Here is a 17882-nt window from a genome sequence, read left to right on the forward strand (position 1 = left end):
ACAACGAACCTTTATTAGGTTTTGAAAGCAATAGCCAAGTGATACAACAGAAATTTAGGCGATCTTTGCGCAGTTTATGTCAACTTTTAGCTTGAAGTAGGTTCAGGTATTGGTTTGTTCTGAGTGGTGTAAAAATTTCAAATAGACAGCATGTAATAGGGTCTAAGTGGTCTTAATTGGTGCTGACAACTGATCACCCTTGAGATTTACGCATGGATGACCATGCATCCAATCCTTTTATGGACACAGTGAGGGGGTGCCAAGTTGTTGGTTCGCAACTTCTTCAGCAATTTAGTGCACCAAATTTTCCGTAGCGCTTTGCTTTTATACTATGAAGTAAGGTTGAGGTAGGTCCAGGTACCAGGCCCACCTGATCGCTTCAAGAAGGGCAAAACTGATGGGATATCTGAGGTTGCCATCGGCCTTATGAGTAATATTGAAGGAAACAAAGTGGCTTTGTGATCCATCGTCTAATTCGGGCGCACGGGCGTACAGTTGTTTGATATTCGATACGGATAACGACTTGGACCTCGAAAATACTGTCCGGTAAAAAAGTAAACTTGATGGATGTTCTGGGGCTACACACCCGTGGGGGAAATGGTTATGTGCATGGGACATGTATTAAACGGAAGGACTCTTGACCACTCATATCTTTTAATGATAGCTTGCATGCGCCGCTTTGCACGTGTTCCGTAGTTGGAGGGTGATTTTCTGAGGGTGGCTTCATAAAATGGCTGGCCACCTAGAGTTTTGGGGTACCAGCGTACATGCCTCTGTGCGTTCAGCGCAACCGGTGGTCGCGTGAACAGCTACGCCACTCGTTGGGGTTTCGCATATATATGCACCGTGGGAAGCCTAATGGGTGTGCATCCCAAAATCGCCAGTTAACCATCTCCGGTACTTAATTCCTGATTTTCGAAACTGTCCCTGCCTTGAAAACGTCTCGATGACCTGTGCTGTATTTTGCTCCCATTCCCAGTGACTGCTCTACTTCGCTCAGCCTAGAGATTCCCAATTAGTTTTGCACTACTGAAGGCGAATCCAGTAGCATGGTGAACGAAACTTTCAGTGTGATTTTGCTCGCCAGGTCACCCGTTCCGCCCTTTTCGGTCTTTAGTTACACGCATGATCACCCAACTTAATGTGTTCGATTGTATGTGAACCCTCCATGAAGGAACGAACACCAAGAGATTCAGGCAACGTAGTCAGTCACCTCGTGTTCGGCAATCTATTTTGATCCGCACGAGTCGGAGAAATCCGTGACTCAACGTATATGAAGTCGATCGAGACGGCAAGTAGCTGTCAAGCTGTCTCAAATCAGTACTGAAACGTTGAGACGGATAAAACTGGTGTATGGTTAGCGAGTTACTTGTAATCGGGAGGGGGGTTTCCAGCGGAGCGAAACGTACAGCTGTGTAGAAGGTTTTTATACACAAGACTTAGGTGTAAAAATGTTGTTAATAATTTCTATGACAGGAAAATGCTCAGTTTCTCAATTTAATTCACAGGTTGGCTTGGTAACAGTAACAGTTCTATTGTCTGGAACTCTGAAACAGGTTCCTTTCTCTCTCAAAAGTACCCAGTTTTGTTATCTTTAGGCCCTGGTCTTGTACACAAGACGACTTATTAATATTGTTTCGCAACTGCTATTTTCCCAGGATGTTCAAGAGAGACGTCGTCAAGAATTACATCGCACTAATTTACGGATGCATACAGCCATGCGCGATCAAAACAGGGAGGCCACCGTAAACACAGATATGGCTGAGGAGCCTACACCAGTACCTGTCGGTCGCTCTTCCATTGTACCTTTTCTACAAAATCTTCCTGTGCCATCTCCACGAACGAAATCAACCTTTGGTTCTGTGCCTGGGTCGGGAGATGAAACCCATCCCAGTCCTGTATCCACTCTGCGTGCGCTCAACGCTAAGGAATATACGGGCACAAAGGTATCCATGGCCTTCTGTTTTAATGTTCCAAGTATACTTTCCTCACATTACATCACCGGAAGCCAGTTCCTTCGTCTTGCCCACAATAGCATACGCTCTCTCCTATTCAACAAATCCTGGGTGTGCAGTGCCATAAAATAGAATTTTCGTCGACTACAATAACTTTGTTTCAGAGGACCAGTGGTTTGCAAACAGTCACTGCACCAATAGCCCTTCCCACAAACAGAGTGAATAGTAAACAAAACCCTACTCCCCCAGCGTTTTATACATCTCGCATTTACTGCACGCTTACATACCAGTGTTTGTTTGTTCGATCGACTCCTTGTCTTTGAAACGTAGACACCAATGTGGGGCTTTTGATCTATTGGTTGCACACATTTTTTACTGCACACATTCAGTTATGCGCCCACTCGGCTTCCCAGGTTCATCCTGACCTTCTTACCAAGATTTCACTGGAAAATCTCCTTTCCAAGTTTGCCTTTTATTGATGATTCTAATTGAACGTTCTTATGGAAGGTACCAGTCGAGCATGTCTTGAACGTGTTGGTGAATTTTCGTAGGTGCCACACAAAATTGTCTGTGTAAGGCTAACCTCGTAGTGTTCTACGGCTCAGCGAATGCTGGTATCCAGTGACAGGCAGTTGAGTTTGGTAGCTCACTGAGTTTAACGATGACCACGTTAAAACTTTGCAGGGTATGGTTGGTATAATTCGACGTTTCTCCGGAGGGTTACTGGCAGTGAATACAGCAGCTTATGTCTCGTATGAGAAGTCGGTATGCTATCCATCACTGCTAGGTGTGTGCAAGAGAAACTCTTGAAGAACATGCAGTGCCTTCTCTGGAACTAGCCTGCTATAGACTCTTGGTTATTTGTGAAAGTTTATCCTGATAGTTGTCCACATTTCGGTGGTATTTCTAGTTACAACTATGGGATGCTGACAAATTACAGACCACTGTTGCCGTTTGCAACTAGGCTTGAGATTACTCAGTAGTTCTGGCGCTAACTCAGTGACCAGAAGGCCCATGTTTGGAACACAACCTCAGCATCTCGACTGCTCCCGTCCAGGCCTGAACAACAACAATATCTCAGTTCTCGTGCTGCCTTCGGGTGGCATGGTAGCCGTGCACCGAAGGGATGTCATAGTTGAGGAGTTATTATTTGATTTGTGATTTGATCGTTACGCTCTTTTCTGTATTCGTGGCTTTACTTTTTGAACTTGCCGCCATATTTCCCTTTTTGAAATTTTCTACTTGTGTTACTCACGCGTGTTACCCACGCTGTAAATCTCAACTTTATTCTCTGGTTTGTCTTATAGAACACCCGCGAATTCATTTGTCCGTGTAAAAGTGAAGCAACCTGTCCTCTGAATCCAGCCAAGCGGTGTCGTTTTGTAAGTACCTGGTTGATTTTTACCGCAAGAAGCTCCGTTCATATTGTCCCTTCATGTCGCCTTATCCGTGTGCCAATAGTTTTGACTCCCAGCTGAGCCGAGCTTTGAATTATTTTTGTGATCCTCTGTTATTTTTGGCTAAGAGGCGCTTTATCGGCTTACTTCTGGGAATTTTATTTTGACACTCGAAGAGTTTCTCATACTAAGATGATCAATGTATAGAAGTTGAATGAACATGCCTAACTGCGGTTCTTGCAAGCCCATCTTTAGCCACAGTCCCAAACTTCTCGAAGCCACTTGTCAAACTCCAAGAGCCTGTTCACTTCGCTGCACTTAGCATTCGCACACTGAAGCAAACAGCACAACAAGCGGCTCTTGTTCGTACGCTGGATTCCATCTGCACTGGTGTATGCCGCCGTCGAAGACTGGGATTCAGGATTTATTGTGATTGGACTTGTCGTTCTTTCGCTCTCTTTCTTCTTCGCTTTCTTTGTGTGCACCTCTGGTGACGGGGAATTCGCTACAGCTGTATACGCCGGGGTGGAAATTGTGTAAAGCTATCTAGTGGAGACATCTCTATCTGACTGGATACCTGGATTGGGCGCGAGATGTACGGACAACGGAGAGCGCTCACTGCAGCACTGTACCGGTCATAGACTGTTCCTTTGCAGTACCAGTTTTCGGAACGGCGGAATTCGTTTAACCATGTGGCGCTCACCAGCGAACCAGCCCATAGCCCACATTGCTATCGGTTACCAGTGGTGACGATCGTGGACTGTGAATATGGACCCCCCTCCGGTTCCAGAATTGTCTGGATGTACATTCTCCAGGCGTCTCGGTGTCCCTGTTAGCGACAACCCCTCGCCTGCTCTGTTCGAGGCCGGCGGTGAACCCTTCATTGTGTGGCTATCTAACTTATTTGAGTCTATGTGGCAGAAAGCAACCGTTCAAGTTGACTAGTGTGGGGCAACAGTGGTGCCCATAATCAAAATGGTACTGGAGAAACCTTGACCCATGAGAATCAAACTTGAGTTCGACTGGGCTGAGGTTGCATTAATCACATGTGCACACCTCGTCAGGTGTTGGAGCAACGCCATATGTGTACAGGCGACACCCAACTTTGGTGTTTATTGCCTTCAAGGGTTAATCGGTCAGTCTTTATAACTACACCCACTCAACAGGGAATGATCACAGTAGTTTGTAAGCATATTGCGGTCTCTCTATTCTTTTCCTGGTGTGCGAGTGTCTGAGGAGCACCTTGAAAACTCCACAACAAACCCGACGTTCGTCAAGGTTCTCTACTCCACTTTTGTCCCACTCGGGATCAATGAAATAATACCCTCACTGTGGGGTCGAAATCTTATGTTCGCAGGCATCGAGTGCACACCACATAGCTTTCCTTAGATGGAATCCCATCCGAATGCACAATAATACATAACCCATGTAATTGTGTCCCACGCCTTGGTACGGTAATCCACATAGAATGGGCAACACCAAATCCGAACTTCGTGAGTGCATATCAGCCAATGGATGTAAAATCTATTGTCCAGCTGTAACACCCTTTCGGTGCCTAGTTGCCATGCCACCCGAGGGAAGCACGATGGCTGGGATACTGTCAGGTTGCCCAAATCTAGAGAGGGGAAGTCGAGAGGCAGAGGTCGGGTTCGAACCACGGACCTTGAAGTTGTAGACAAACTTAATGAAATAACTGACCGTACAGCTGTAATACCCTTTCGGTGCCTGGCTGCCATGCCACCCAAGAAAGCATGATGACTTATGCTGTCAGGTTGGGATGCTTGACCAACCGCTGAGCTATCTCTTGCTTTATCTTTTCAACCCGCAACATCTGCGACGGGTGCCTGACAGCAACTTGCCTACAAACGGCCAATAATACTAGACTGTTTCCTACATTATCTTGTTCGCCGAAAATTTGACTGCTGCGGAATTAGCACGTTAGAAATCTCTTAGGGTTTAGCCATCATTGTCCATCCACTTCTTCTGAGTACTCAGTACTGCGAGTTGACGGTTCATAACTGATCTAGCAAACCTTTTCTTCGAAGTTATATCTAATCCTTCTGTGTTCTTTTTGGTTTGACTTGTCGTATGCAGCTGAACTCAGTAGGCCACCAGCAAACACGCGTGTTCTGCTTTCCTTTTTTCAGGCTAACGATAGTCGTGTCGCCCATGGGTTTACGTTACTCGCTGCTGCTTTTCGTGGTCGTTTCATTCGTCAGCTGCTTGCCACGCACAAAGTTTTCGATTTAATACGCACAGTAAAGGTTAGTCAAGGGGGGTGCCATGAATTCCTAACCTGATCCGTGAACTTGCCTTTTCTGTTGACTCGCTTGACCAGTGTTCATTTGAATTTCTAATGGTTCCCTGATTACTGTGTCACTGCAGTTTAATCAGTTTGTAATTGAGCTGAAGCACAGCTAGATCGGACAATAGACGAGTGTTACATTAAGAAAGGACAGTGTATAACTAAAAACCAATTCCGCTTATTATACTGTTGACGACCTGAAATTTCGTGGGCGTTCTTGGTTGAGCTCCCACTTAGTGTGCATATTTTTCCCGAAAGCTGTAGTTTAAATATCGGCTACGCCATTTTCACGATCGCTTGCGTACTGTGTACCTACATAATACTGTTTATATACCTTTTGTCACGTTTCCCCTTTGCTAGTGCCTCTTGCTTTTTGTTGGACATCGAAAGTCTGCCTGTTTTGTTTCCAGGATTCTGCAAAACTTGCCTTGTCTATCCACGTGGAACGTGCAGCCTTGGGCTCAAAGATCAACGAGCAAAAACCTTCCGAATTTGGATTACAGACGGACAGATATGATCGCTTTTCAAATGAAGAGCTGGCCCTAGAATCCCGTCTACTCGCTCAGCTTCGAGGAGCACTCGTTCAATTGCATGATATTTTCTTTTCTTGGCCTCTAACTAGCCAGATTGAGTTGCTGAACGTCTCACGTTCATTGCCTCAACGCAGTAGACGCCCACTCGGCAAGTCCGGCATTCCCCTGGAAGATCAACATTCTCCAGGTGCTAAGTCGGACTCATTCGCAGACGACTGGACTGCACGAGATCATTGTGATCATCAACGAAAGCGAAAGCCCAGTGGGCTTCGATGTTCCCAGAGGTATGTCCAGACCTTCTTCATTCTTTGGTTTTTCGTTTGCCGGCTCATCTCTTGAGATCCTCTACCCCGGCAATAATGCTGTTCCGTACGATCCTTCATTTGAATCGACGTGTGGTCACTTCACCCTAGTAAGATGGAATTTTTTGGAGAATGTTGCCAGTTCTCCAAATTGATGTGACTTCTTTTTTCGGTGTGCAACCTTCAGAAGTCGGGTCGACTGCTGTTGGTCTTGAATGTTATGCATCTCGGAAGTGAATTTGGAACCTAGTTTCCATTTTCAGTTTCACCGAAGTTGTTTCGCATCGTAAGAAGTGGCCCTTGGGAATCAGTCTCCCCGCTAATGCCGAATGGTGACCCTGCCCAATATAGTTATGTCACGCGAACCGGCATCATACTCACCACCTTCACTGCGTAGCAACTAAGACTGGAGGGATAGTTTTACGGCTATCAATATATCGAACGATTTGGCCATGGTTTTCAAACTAGGTGAAGACAACTGGACATCACAGTTCACTAGTGAAGCCGGGAGACATAAGTTACGAGTTTTAGTATTTCGAATCACTTTCACTACCCGCAGACGTAGAGCTTTAAATACTTGTAGGTAACGGGCACTCTTACAAACCCGTCACCCAATCTGACCAGCATAGCTATGAAAAAAAGAGATTGTGATGCGTCGCGAGACTTTTATAACTTCTGCAATGGTTCTCAGCTTACTGCGCCCTTTCAGTATACCATGATGATTCATTTATATCTGAATTGTTGCTAAAAGTAACTTTTCCAACTTCGACTAAAGCCACTCGACCTGTAGATAGAAGAAATGAGTCAAAGCTGTTGAAGACGCGAGAGTTTTTGTCAATCACTGGGATACTCGTGAGAGTTCTGCTCATTCGCAGTGAAATTCTTGAAATGACATAAACCGTTTTCAACTTCAGTTCGTAATAGATCAAGGAACCTGACCCGTGTATGTTCTTGAGCACATATGCAGGCTACACACGGACAACCATTTCTGTTACTCAATGACAGTGGGTGTATATGAAAGACTGACTGCATCACGCAGGACCTGTTTTAAAAGATGCACTGACTCGGGTTCATTTTATCTCCGTCGAAATTAACTCTGTAATGTGAGGTTAAATCTCTATCCAATAAACGGGTTATCGGGAAAAACCGCTTCGTCCGCTAGTAAATCCTCAATCGACCGACTTTCAAACGGTCTCGAATTTGAGAGGCGAAAACCTGTGCTACTGTGTATGAGCGAGCCTCCCATAAGTAGTCTTTTTCCGACCAGTACCAGAGCCGCATTTGATTCATTCATACAACGTTCCTTTCAAAACGCGGCTTTCGTATATTTCACGAGGACTCATCGACGCATCACATGGATCGGAATCCCTCGACTCGCTCGATTCGCTTCGGACGCCGGCCAAAGCAAAGGGCGAATGGGTCAGTGGGCGCGGGGCGGATTCAAAACCAAGTGTGTCGTCAATTCTGGCGCACACATCTATTTAGTGGAACACGCTTCGTGTTGGGATACATACATTGAATATCATTGACCACCTTTCCACGACTGCCTTGTCTTTCATCGTCACCGATGCATTTGTATCAGATTTCGAGAATATGCTTTATCACTCAGCTTCTCACTCTATTATACCGTGATGACAAAAAGGATTCATTTCTTCGTGACGATATATGAGGATAAGGTTTATATGCGTCTCAGTTGCTACTACCTGACGTATCCAGGAATTCAGCTTGATTGTAATATCACCTGAAGGTCGCATATCTATCCGATGGTTTGTGCTAAAAGTTTGGATTTTTACTAATCTTTATATGCGACGAAGACCAAGGTGGTATATCGAATATTTCCACTTTGTAATACAACATATGTGCTGCATATTTGCCGAAGACGTTGTCCTGTTTCCGGCACAAACAACCCGCAAACGATTTCAGACCTTTCTCCTAAACCTTGACGCGACCACTAGCTAGAATTACCGGACAATCGTAACAGAGCTTACCAGACTAACTCACGCGCTTGTGGTTTGTGCAGCAGTTTCTATCGATTAGACTACCTATGTTGCTGTGTCCTATCTGGTAGAACTGTTTTTCTTTGTGGGTTAGCAACGCCAATGTCCAAAGTCATCTGAATTTCACTCTTGTGATTCGGAGTCTCAGGTAACCTGTCTTACTTCGACCATATGTATAGTTGGAAAAAAGACCAACTGTATGCTTCTGACCATCTCTGGAGTTAACTCAACCCCTGCACGCCACGTGCTACCCTATGGCTAAGCTAATGAAAGACAGGATCCGTTTTATGGTAGGGATACCAAGCGGCACCAGGAAAAACTGTCGTTTTAGCCGTGCTTTTTTTCATCGTAAAACTTTCAAGTGTGTCACAATGAAATGCAGTTTAGGAGCTCAAGGTACCCTTCAGTGGAATCGTCCAACCAGTCACCAAAAGCTGTGAGGATCATGTATTCCTTGGTTGTTAGCCTGCTCGCCGATCTTCGCAGTTGGGTTGCAATCCAACCCGGGCTACCTACATTCCACGATCATGTACTGCGCATGCCTAGCCATCGTTTGCAGAGAAAAGTGCTATCGTCCATTCCCATTCCAGAGTGACGTAAGTAGAGAGTTGGCCAACGTTTAACCTGCGAGAGGAAAATGAAATCGATTAGGAAAAGTTCGGGTACTGTCCCTGCGACTCACCATGCAGGATGTGATCCGCGTGGACCCTCTGTGCATGTTGGTCGATGCTGCAGGATACAGCTGTTAATCATTTTTGTCGTTGGTTTCCATGCGAATTGCGTAAATGAGTGTCTGCGGGTGTAAACACTGCGGAATGATTGTGGTAGGCTAACACTAAATCCCTTCCCCACCCTGTTCTAATTCGTTCTTCAATGTAAAGCTTTCGAGTAAATTACGGTTGTATGACAGCAAAGCATCAGTTCTGAACACTGATGTCATGCTGGCAATGATGCGCATGGTGATGATGTCTAGTCGGCGGTACGAAACTGTAGACTTATCACACTATTCAGGACATTGTAAATTCATTCAGGACAGTATGATTCTTTTCAGAATCATCTGAACCGAGCCATCAGAAACCAACAAAATCCGCTCGTCCTAATATGAAGCAGGGCTGGGAAACATGGTGCTAATTCAGCTCAGTACTTGCTTTTCTCTTTGATAAGACGGAAACTGCAGTCTAAAGGCATCGTCGAATCGTGAAACACGCGGATGGTGTACTAATTTTAAAGGCGCAAGCTATTTATTGCAACATTCACATTGTGAAACACATGATGAGTGCCTGTCCTGAACCGAAACTAATACCATCAGTGGGTCGCTGTCTCACCGTTTGTCATATCGGACAGACAGAATAATTTAATGTCAGTCAACTGATCGGACCATCATTTCTAACGCGTGGTTGTCATTTTCTTATCCTCCTTACTCTCGCTGAATGAAATTGTAATAGATGAGACTAACTTGGTGACCGACTGTTCTTCAACGTTGTTCTAGTAAACTGCACTTTATTGCGTGACCCAAATTTTATTCTTTTAATTCTATGAGTAACTTCTGTTCTCACAGAACGTGGTTTGTTGCCAGCTACGATCTTTGGAAGAAATACTGAAGTACTGTGGTAGAACACTCATCTCGTGGTTTTTTGATCGTTGAATTAAGTAACTAACATCAGAGCGCACGGAGCAGGTTCAAGAGTGTACCCCCCCCCACGAATCGCGAAGACTGACGAAATGCCTGTTCCGTATCTCCAAGGGAAACATGATGATTGGCCAGAATATCTAATTGTAGAACTAACATGGTGCACGGTTAATCTTAGCTGCGAGCTCCAGCGTTATTACAACACAATCCGTTTGACGCATGTCCTAGTCAGGAGCTCGGTAGGAAACACCATTTCTGCTTTATGCATGACCACAGCAAAAAGACGGGGTGAACAGTCTCATCGCTCATTTCATTTGCGATTTAGAGTTAGTAATTCACTCTAGGAAATTTAAATTTCTGCTCACGTCGAGAAATTCTTCATTTAACTGATAAAATAAATGTTCCACGCACAAAAATAGGCCCTCTATGAATTACTTCACGATACGATCGTTGTTTTCATGGTGTGTCCACAAATTTCTGACAAAAACCCATCAGTTGGTATTCAACCTATTCTGCTCCATTCCACTGGTATGTATGACACCCTGGTTGTCTGACACGTCTGCGGACTTTGTAAACGAATTTCTCTTGTTTGTGTTTTCAAGAGAAAATCTCTCAGGCAGTGCATCAATGCATACGGTAGTGTTCGTTCTCTCACACCAAGTGTAAACCGAAAGTTCTCGGAAATCAATAACGAATCTCAGGGTTCCGTTGTGTAGAAATGCTCACTGATTGGGCGCGACCCAGTTAAGAAAGGTAGATAAATCACAAATGCTCTCACAGATGTACCCACGAAACCGAGTAATCGAGATTTCTAGTGATAAGCTAATCTTTGAAACGCCCTTGTGGTAATTATAGGCCCCAATTAATTTCATTAATTGCTATTCTTGTAGTATGAATAGATAAGGAATTTTTCTAGTTAGTAGAATTTGCCGTCATTCTGTTCAGGTCATATTAGATTTATGAATCCCAGGCCCCCTTAAGCCTAATCCGGTACTGGGAACTGCGATTTAAGCGACGTGCTCAATATATTCCTCCGGTGCAGTGACGTTTATCCCTATAGGAACCACTACCCCAGGTCCCACAAACCTTATTGTCGGTTCGATGAACGAATCAGCAAAACACTAGCGATTTTGGTCCAGTTGCTGTTTCCCAAGCGTACTTGTTTGTATCACACACTGTTGATCATCATTGCGGATCATCCAAGCGTTAGGTTGCATTACTGTACTGCCAGTAAATGCAGCTAAATAACTTAAATTAAACTCTATTTCATATTAATGAGTGACTGGAAACCATTTATGTTTGCTTCAGCTACGATAGAACGGAATGTCATTCATTTGAGCTTCCGGATGATATAGCTCAGTGTTTAGAGCGCGAACTTACCAACTGGAAAGTCCGTGAATCGAACGGGACCTCTCGACTTTCCCTATCTAGACTTGGGCAGCCTGGCAGTATCCAAGTCCTTTGGATGACATGGCAGCTAGGTACCGAGAGGATGTTACAGCTGAGCAATTATCTTTGAACCTCCAGACCATTCAAGCTTAGCTCAACGTTCATGCCTACATTAATCATTAAGAGGCAATTACCTGCGTCGGGTTAGCTTCTCGTCAAAGATGACCAGGTTGACTGGAAGCTGTACAATGTCGATAGTGTTACGAAATCTAAGCGTGAAATGGACGATTACTTATGACTGATTGAGATCTATTCTAGACTTGTGATGATAGACGTAGAATGCAATATCACCTAACATCGCACGGTATAGCGTGAGATTTGTTCTGCAACAGTGGATATCGGGCTAATCTTAGTTGCTCACGCTGCAGCATAATTTAACAACTGTACTTTCAAACCGGTTATCAAGCAGCCTGTATTCGGCACATACAAGCTGGTCATTCTGATACAAAGGTACTGACATTTCAGACCACTTTCATCCAGAATATAATCCCGTCTCTATAGTCCATCAACACATGCCTACGGGTTGGAAACCACTGTTTCTACTATTGCATTAAGAGAGTGAGACAACCAACCAACTTTGGATTATCATGTCCGCCAATAAACCGTAAATGAAAGTCTTTACGTGATGAAGAATCTGCGGACAATCAGTTGAAAGAAGATAAATTGGCGAGTGAAACAGAACAAGGCCGTGGAAAATGTTGCACAGTGTCAGATCGATTTGATAAGCTTTCTGCAAAAATGGCCATTTTGGTCCAACGGAGATTTTCTGAGAGTTGTATTCCAAAATGGTCTAAGCAGACATAGAGGATCTCTTCGAAAGTAAACCCTTTGATTCAGCGATCATTCAGTTGTTCCATCGCCTCCAACGCGTGGCGCTCATCCTCGTATCCTTCTTATCCTTGATCAAGGAATCATTAGCAGGGGGCGAGATGGCCCAAGTGGTTAGATCGCGAATTTACTGACCGGAAGGTCCGTGGTTCGAATCCGACCTCTGCCTCTCGACTTCCCCTGTCTAGGTTTGGGCAACCTGGCAGTACCCCAGCCCTCGTGCATCGTTCGTGTGGCATGGCAGCTATGCACCGAAAGGGTGCTACAGCTGAACGAATCATTAGCAGCCAGAACCGCTGTATTTTTTTATGTGGTAAGTAGCTGCGGGACTGAACTCAACTGCAACAAAACCTTCCTCCCCCAAAACGGACCGCTTCAACCGGATCCGGTGGGTGCTCTCTGTTGGCGTGACCACTGTATTGGTGGTATCTGGCAGTCATTGAAATATCGCCAAACTTCACCAGACTATGATGGTTATACGTCTGAAAATATTGGCGGTAAACATTTGGTCGATCGACCCGATTATTACATCATTACTAAGCTTACAATCACTCAGACATACAATATTTGCGAAATATCGCACTCAGTTTGGCTATCCAAGACTACGGAAAAACGTACAATACGATTGATATAGTTCAGAAATTGCCGACAATCAGAATAAACAATCGTGGATAGATTAGTGAACGTTTCAAACCAATCTTAGTCAAGAGTATCGAATTTTCTTTCCAAGAGGATGCTCTTGTTTGATGTCCTCTTTCAAGAGGAATCATGCTGCTATGAACTAATTGGGTCGTAAAATATCTTTTTACTGCGAACTGGAATTCATTCTTGAAGGGGACTGTTTCATCCAGGAATACCGTTGTATTTCGCATTGGTATGGGATCGTCGCTATATGGGTTGATCAGTTCCATCATTTACTGTATCCCCCTTATTGATTTTTTCCCTTCTCCTGTCCCTTCATCTTTTTTCAGTGTGTTTTGCCTTTGTTTCCGTTTGCTTAACGAATTTCGTTCTGACGTTCTCGTAGATCAATTAAACAAGTTGCCGTTTTTATTATCCATTTTCTCATTTCTATTCTGTAGTTCTTTATCTTGTTTTCGACCTCCTATCACTGTCTTCATATTTTTTCCATTCCAGCCAAAGCGAACCGGAGGAAAATGGAAAAACTAGGTTAGTTTCATCTGATTCCGTGTCGCATGCACAGGAGGATAAACCACTGGATACCAAACTATTGATAATCGGTAACCGTCAGCTACCCGCTACTTGTTACCCGTAAACATATAAATTCAAGAAACACAAAGTACGCGGGAAACACCAAATCCACTTGTTCTCACTAAACAGCTTATTTACACACACACAAATCGGTGTACTCCCGCCGAGTCACAACTCTTGTATGATGATGAATAGCTGTGGCGCTTTGGGGTCTACGATGAGGACACTGGAAAGCTGCCGTATCATGTGGCCGACTTGAGCTAATTCGCACACTCTTTTGAATGAACTGATAACGATGGGTGGGGTCAACACTGGTAGCTTGCCCTGGTAGTTGATGACAATCGTCAACCGGCTTGTACATCAGCTGTCGAATGATATTATTCAATGGGGTGTGCACTGTCACAGTGAGAGATTTACTCATACGAGTGCGCTTTTCTAATAATTGCTTCATCACCGGACCTGCTACTCGGTGTCGGGCTTCCCTTATTACACTGTTAATGCCACATCAACTCGTTCGAATTTGACGGCTGACTATAGAAAAATCCGATGGAACGGTCGGCACAAGTAAAGCTCCTTATTCACTGTATCGTGTTACAACCAAGACCGGTTCTAAACGGTCTACCGCCAGAGGGGTTAACAGCGTTAACTTCATTAACGAAGGATAAATTATTGCATATAACTCAAACCAACAAGGAGACTACGTAAACGGCCCATTTCACATCTGACCCATATGAATGACTTGCACCATCAAATGAAGTGCTCATATTGAACAAAGCGAGACGCAAGGCATTCTGCCATAAACTAAGGCATGTTGTCTCTCGAGTTACATTTTTATGCAAGCTATTTAGCTGGTCGGTCGGTTAATTATCCACATCAGAAGTTATCGTCCCTTACGGCTGTTGTGATACGCCGGACCCAGAACTGGAAGTCGGAGATCTTGCTTCTCCGGGGAAGTTCCGATCTCTCAGACACTTGTTGAGGACGATCCGAATGTGAGTGTGCGATCCGGCAGGTGAGGAATAGGCTGTCTCTTCATATCGTAAGCTTAACAAACCCGTAGGCTGTTTGTCTCTTCTCTCCCTTTGAATATCTGGTACAACTTCGGTCGATACACACAGGTTGGAACCCCGTCCTTCGAACATCTTGTTTCCGTCACTATGCCAAAGCTACCACTCCCCTTTGAACATCTGGTACAACTTGGGTCGATACACACAGATTGGAACCCCATCCTTCGAACATCCTGTTTCCGTCACTATGCCAAAGCTACCACTACAACCAAGTTCACTTGGGGTTAGGGTCATGTTTCCATGTTTAATACGCATGTACGCCCAGCCAGTTACACGTAGGAAATTTACATTGAACAGGTAAATTTTTATTGTAGAACTATTTGTAACCCTATATACGATCGTCACGGTCCTGTATTCGCCACCACGTGACATGGTTTTTCTCTTTCGCTGTACAAACTCACGCATTATGGCTACAACTGTATCTATAAATCATGCCACGGAACACGAGTTACCTATGTATTTACCTCGTCTCTTTGGGTTGTTGTGTTGATATACAGCTGCGTCAAAATAACCCACTCTTTTCTTGTCGTTCATCTTAGGCCACTCAGGGAGCTCCAGTTTGACCAAGTTAATCGATTCCGTACGCAGGTCGTGGCCAGATCACCCAAAGACAGAACACAAGAGTAAGTGTGTTTCAGTACACATGCATCTGATCTCAGTTGCAGTTGTGACCTGTGTGTGCACTTTCTGCCTCGGTCGTTAATGATCCGTGTGCCACGCTTCCATTTCAAGTAGCTGGAATCCACTGGCGTTTTGGTCCAGCGGATACGTTTGACCCACTTTACAACATCTTCTCTGTCCCAATATCGGTTTCATCTCAGTTGTTAGGCTGTGGGTAAATAATTCCTCAGTTGGCACCTCGCATTTTAACTCACAATTCTGCTTCGTACACTACTGATCCTGAAGTTACGAGGTTTACCAGCTATCCATCTCTGGACCTTACTGACTCAATTGAATTTACCTACACTCTTAGGGGAGTGATGATGCGGTTTTTAAAATTAGAAGCAGAGCATTTAAAGATAATCAACATATGCGGTTGGTTGTTGGTATATCCACTCACATTTGGTTACTGTTATCCCTGGTGAGGCCGATCGCTTCTTTCAATTTCCGATATTCTGGGGAACACTTGGAACGAACCTGTACCGGTGCCCGATGGCCCTATCCTCCTGGCATGAACGCAATCCTTTCTTCAGTGTGAAGTTTCAGATATGGGTAGTTGCTGCTGTACGAATTATATGATCCTACCTGATCTATCGCTTGCTATTGCTATATATTTCTGGGTGTTTTCAGCTATTGATCTTGCCAACTGACGGCCCTGGCACTTGACACCACCTTTCACTTCTCTGGGTGGGTGCCATGGGAACTTCACCCAAGCCCACATCTGTCACCGGTTTCCGTCCTAAGTATGGCCTAAAGTCAGTAACTTCAGACGCCTTGGCTGCATCACAATGACAGCCAGTTGATATGCTCTATGCCCTTCTTCGGAATGCCGCCTGCGAATGCTTCCTAGAATGCTGGATATGACCACGTAATAAAGATTTGACTGAAGTCTGCAATCATGATAAAACGGTCGCCATTTTCAATAAGTCGTCCAAAACCAAATTTTCCAACGGTATGAGGAAAATGAACTTTTTGTGCGAAATTGTATATTCCACTCACCGGCGACAGGGAGGATGTCGCGTAGGAGTATTCTCGAAACATTGACTTGCGGCTTTCCGCAAAACTCATCCTTCGAAGCTGGGTCCAAGGGACATCGTTGGTGTGTGCACAGTACTGATGATGGGGGCGAGATGGCTCAAGTGGTTAGAGCGCGAATTTACTGACCGGAAGGTCCGTGGTTCGAACCCGACCTCTGCCTTTCGACTTCTTCTGCGTAGGCTTGGGCAACCTGGCAGTATCCCAGCCCCCCTTCCTTCGAGTAGAATGGGAGTTAGGCACTGGAAGAGTGTTACAGCTGAACGACTGATGATCACTGCTGATCTAGCGGTCTTCCTTTCGAGTGTGCCATGTGTTTCGGAGGGGTTGTTGTCCGTACGATGGATGGTTCGCTCGCTCGCCCATTAAAAGGAGTTTCGTGTTCTAACGTCTACTGACATGACAGCCTGTAGTCAGGCCGCATTTCCAGCACTTTGTGACGTACGATGTCGGAACTGGTGACAAACAGATGATGTCCATATCGAGGTCCCGGATAGTGCTCCGTCGGATACATACCCATAGTCGGATCACAGTATTGTCCTATTAACCCTACAAACTTGTCGATGGCTTGTCATTTGTACGCAGCCTTGCCTTATGACTGTTGGTTTCGGGGCGTTCTAAGCAGTAAATTGAACTAGATCGAGTCGAATGAGGATTTATGTCCAGCCTACTGTCGTTTGAACAACTAAATTTAGATTTCAAAGTTTACCGCAGCTAGTCGTGAACACTTGTAATTGGTGCGCAGCGTTCTAATCCGTTCACGCGTATGCTTGCGTGTTTCAGGAGTACATCATTATCCGCATGCTCTTGCATATTGTAACTAACTTACCCATCCATTTGTTATTGAATTCTCGCAGTTCCGTAGAAGTCATTTTCAGATGAGGTGTTACTGTACCGAGGGAGCACCGTATCTGAGAGAAGGAAGGAAAACTAAATACTCCGTGTTATCGGAACTTTCTTACGGTTTGGGTAGCTGTAGATTGGAGACTATCATTCTGATGCGTATAGCGCCGTCCAGCTGTACATCATCGTTATCATCGACGCATGCCATCAGTGTTCAACACCGATGCTCCGCTGCCGTACAACCAATGACGCACTATCTGAGCAGATGCCATTTGCCAATATGACTGAGATTCTTCGTCGCACCTGTCGCTATCAAGCCACGGAGCAACGAAGATCCGTCCGATAGACGGTTCATGGACATGCAGAGTACCCAGTTTAGCGTGTGACCTTCCTTCGTGAGGGGGTGGGGGTGGTACGGTGTAGTCTTATTGCGGACGTTGTCTAATCGAAAACCGGCTGATTGTTAGACAGCACGCTAGAAATTTGCAACGAAATCATTAATTACCTGGGTTTGCTAGCCTCGGCCATGTTTCTAACTCTTATGGAACCAAATATCAATTACCAGTAGTTATCAGCGGATCATTCGTTGCCCAGTTAAATCTCATGCCACGCCATACCGCATCCCAAAATGTACCATACGGTCTGCTCGCGAGATTGCGTAGAGCTGAT

General features: G+C 44.9%; 2 protein-coding genes across 2 annotated transcripts in view; one reads left to right on the forward strand and one right to left on the reverse strand.

The window, feature by feature from the left end:
- The window catches only part of T265_09865 (hypothetical protein), a gene marked incomplete at both ends in the record, with an annotated part of 47847 nt that overhangs the window by 13352 nt on the left and 16613 nt on the right, over nt 1-17882 (forward strand). The window contains 6 exons of the mRNA XM_009176067.1: nt 1599-2066; nt 3263-3337; nt 5500-5616; nt 6068-6474; nt 13534-13566; nt 15215-15298. Coding sequence (XP_009174331.1) covers nt 1599-2066; nt 3263-3337; nt 5500-5616; nt 6068-6474; nt 13534-13566; nt 15215-15298 — 1184 coding nt within the window. The remainder of the gene's footprint in view (nt 1-1598; nt 2067-3262; nt 3338-5499; nt 5617-6067; nt 6475-13533; nt 13567-15214; nt 15299-17882) is intronic.
- The window catches only part of T265_09864 (hypothetical protein), a gene marked incomplete at both ends in the record, with an annotated part of 18158 nt that continues 17486 nt past the window's right edge, over nt 17211-17882 (reverse strand). The window contains one exon of the mRNA XM_009176068.1: nt 17211-17281. Within this exon, the coding sequence (XP_009174332.1) occupies nt 17211-17281 (71 nt within the window). The remainder of the gene's footprint in view (nt 17282-17882) is intronic.

Source organism: Opisthorchis viverrini (genome assembly GCF_000715545.1).
Source record: "Opisthorchis viverrini unplaced genomic scaffold opera_v5_312, whole genome shotgun sequence".
NCBI lineage: Eukaryota > Metazoa > Platyhelminthes > Trematoda > Opisthorchiida > Opisthorchiidae > Opisthorchis > Opisthorchis viverrini.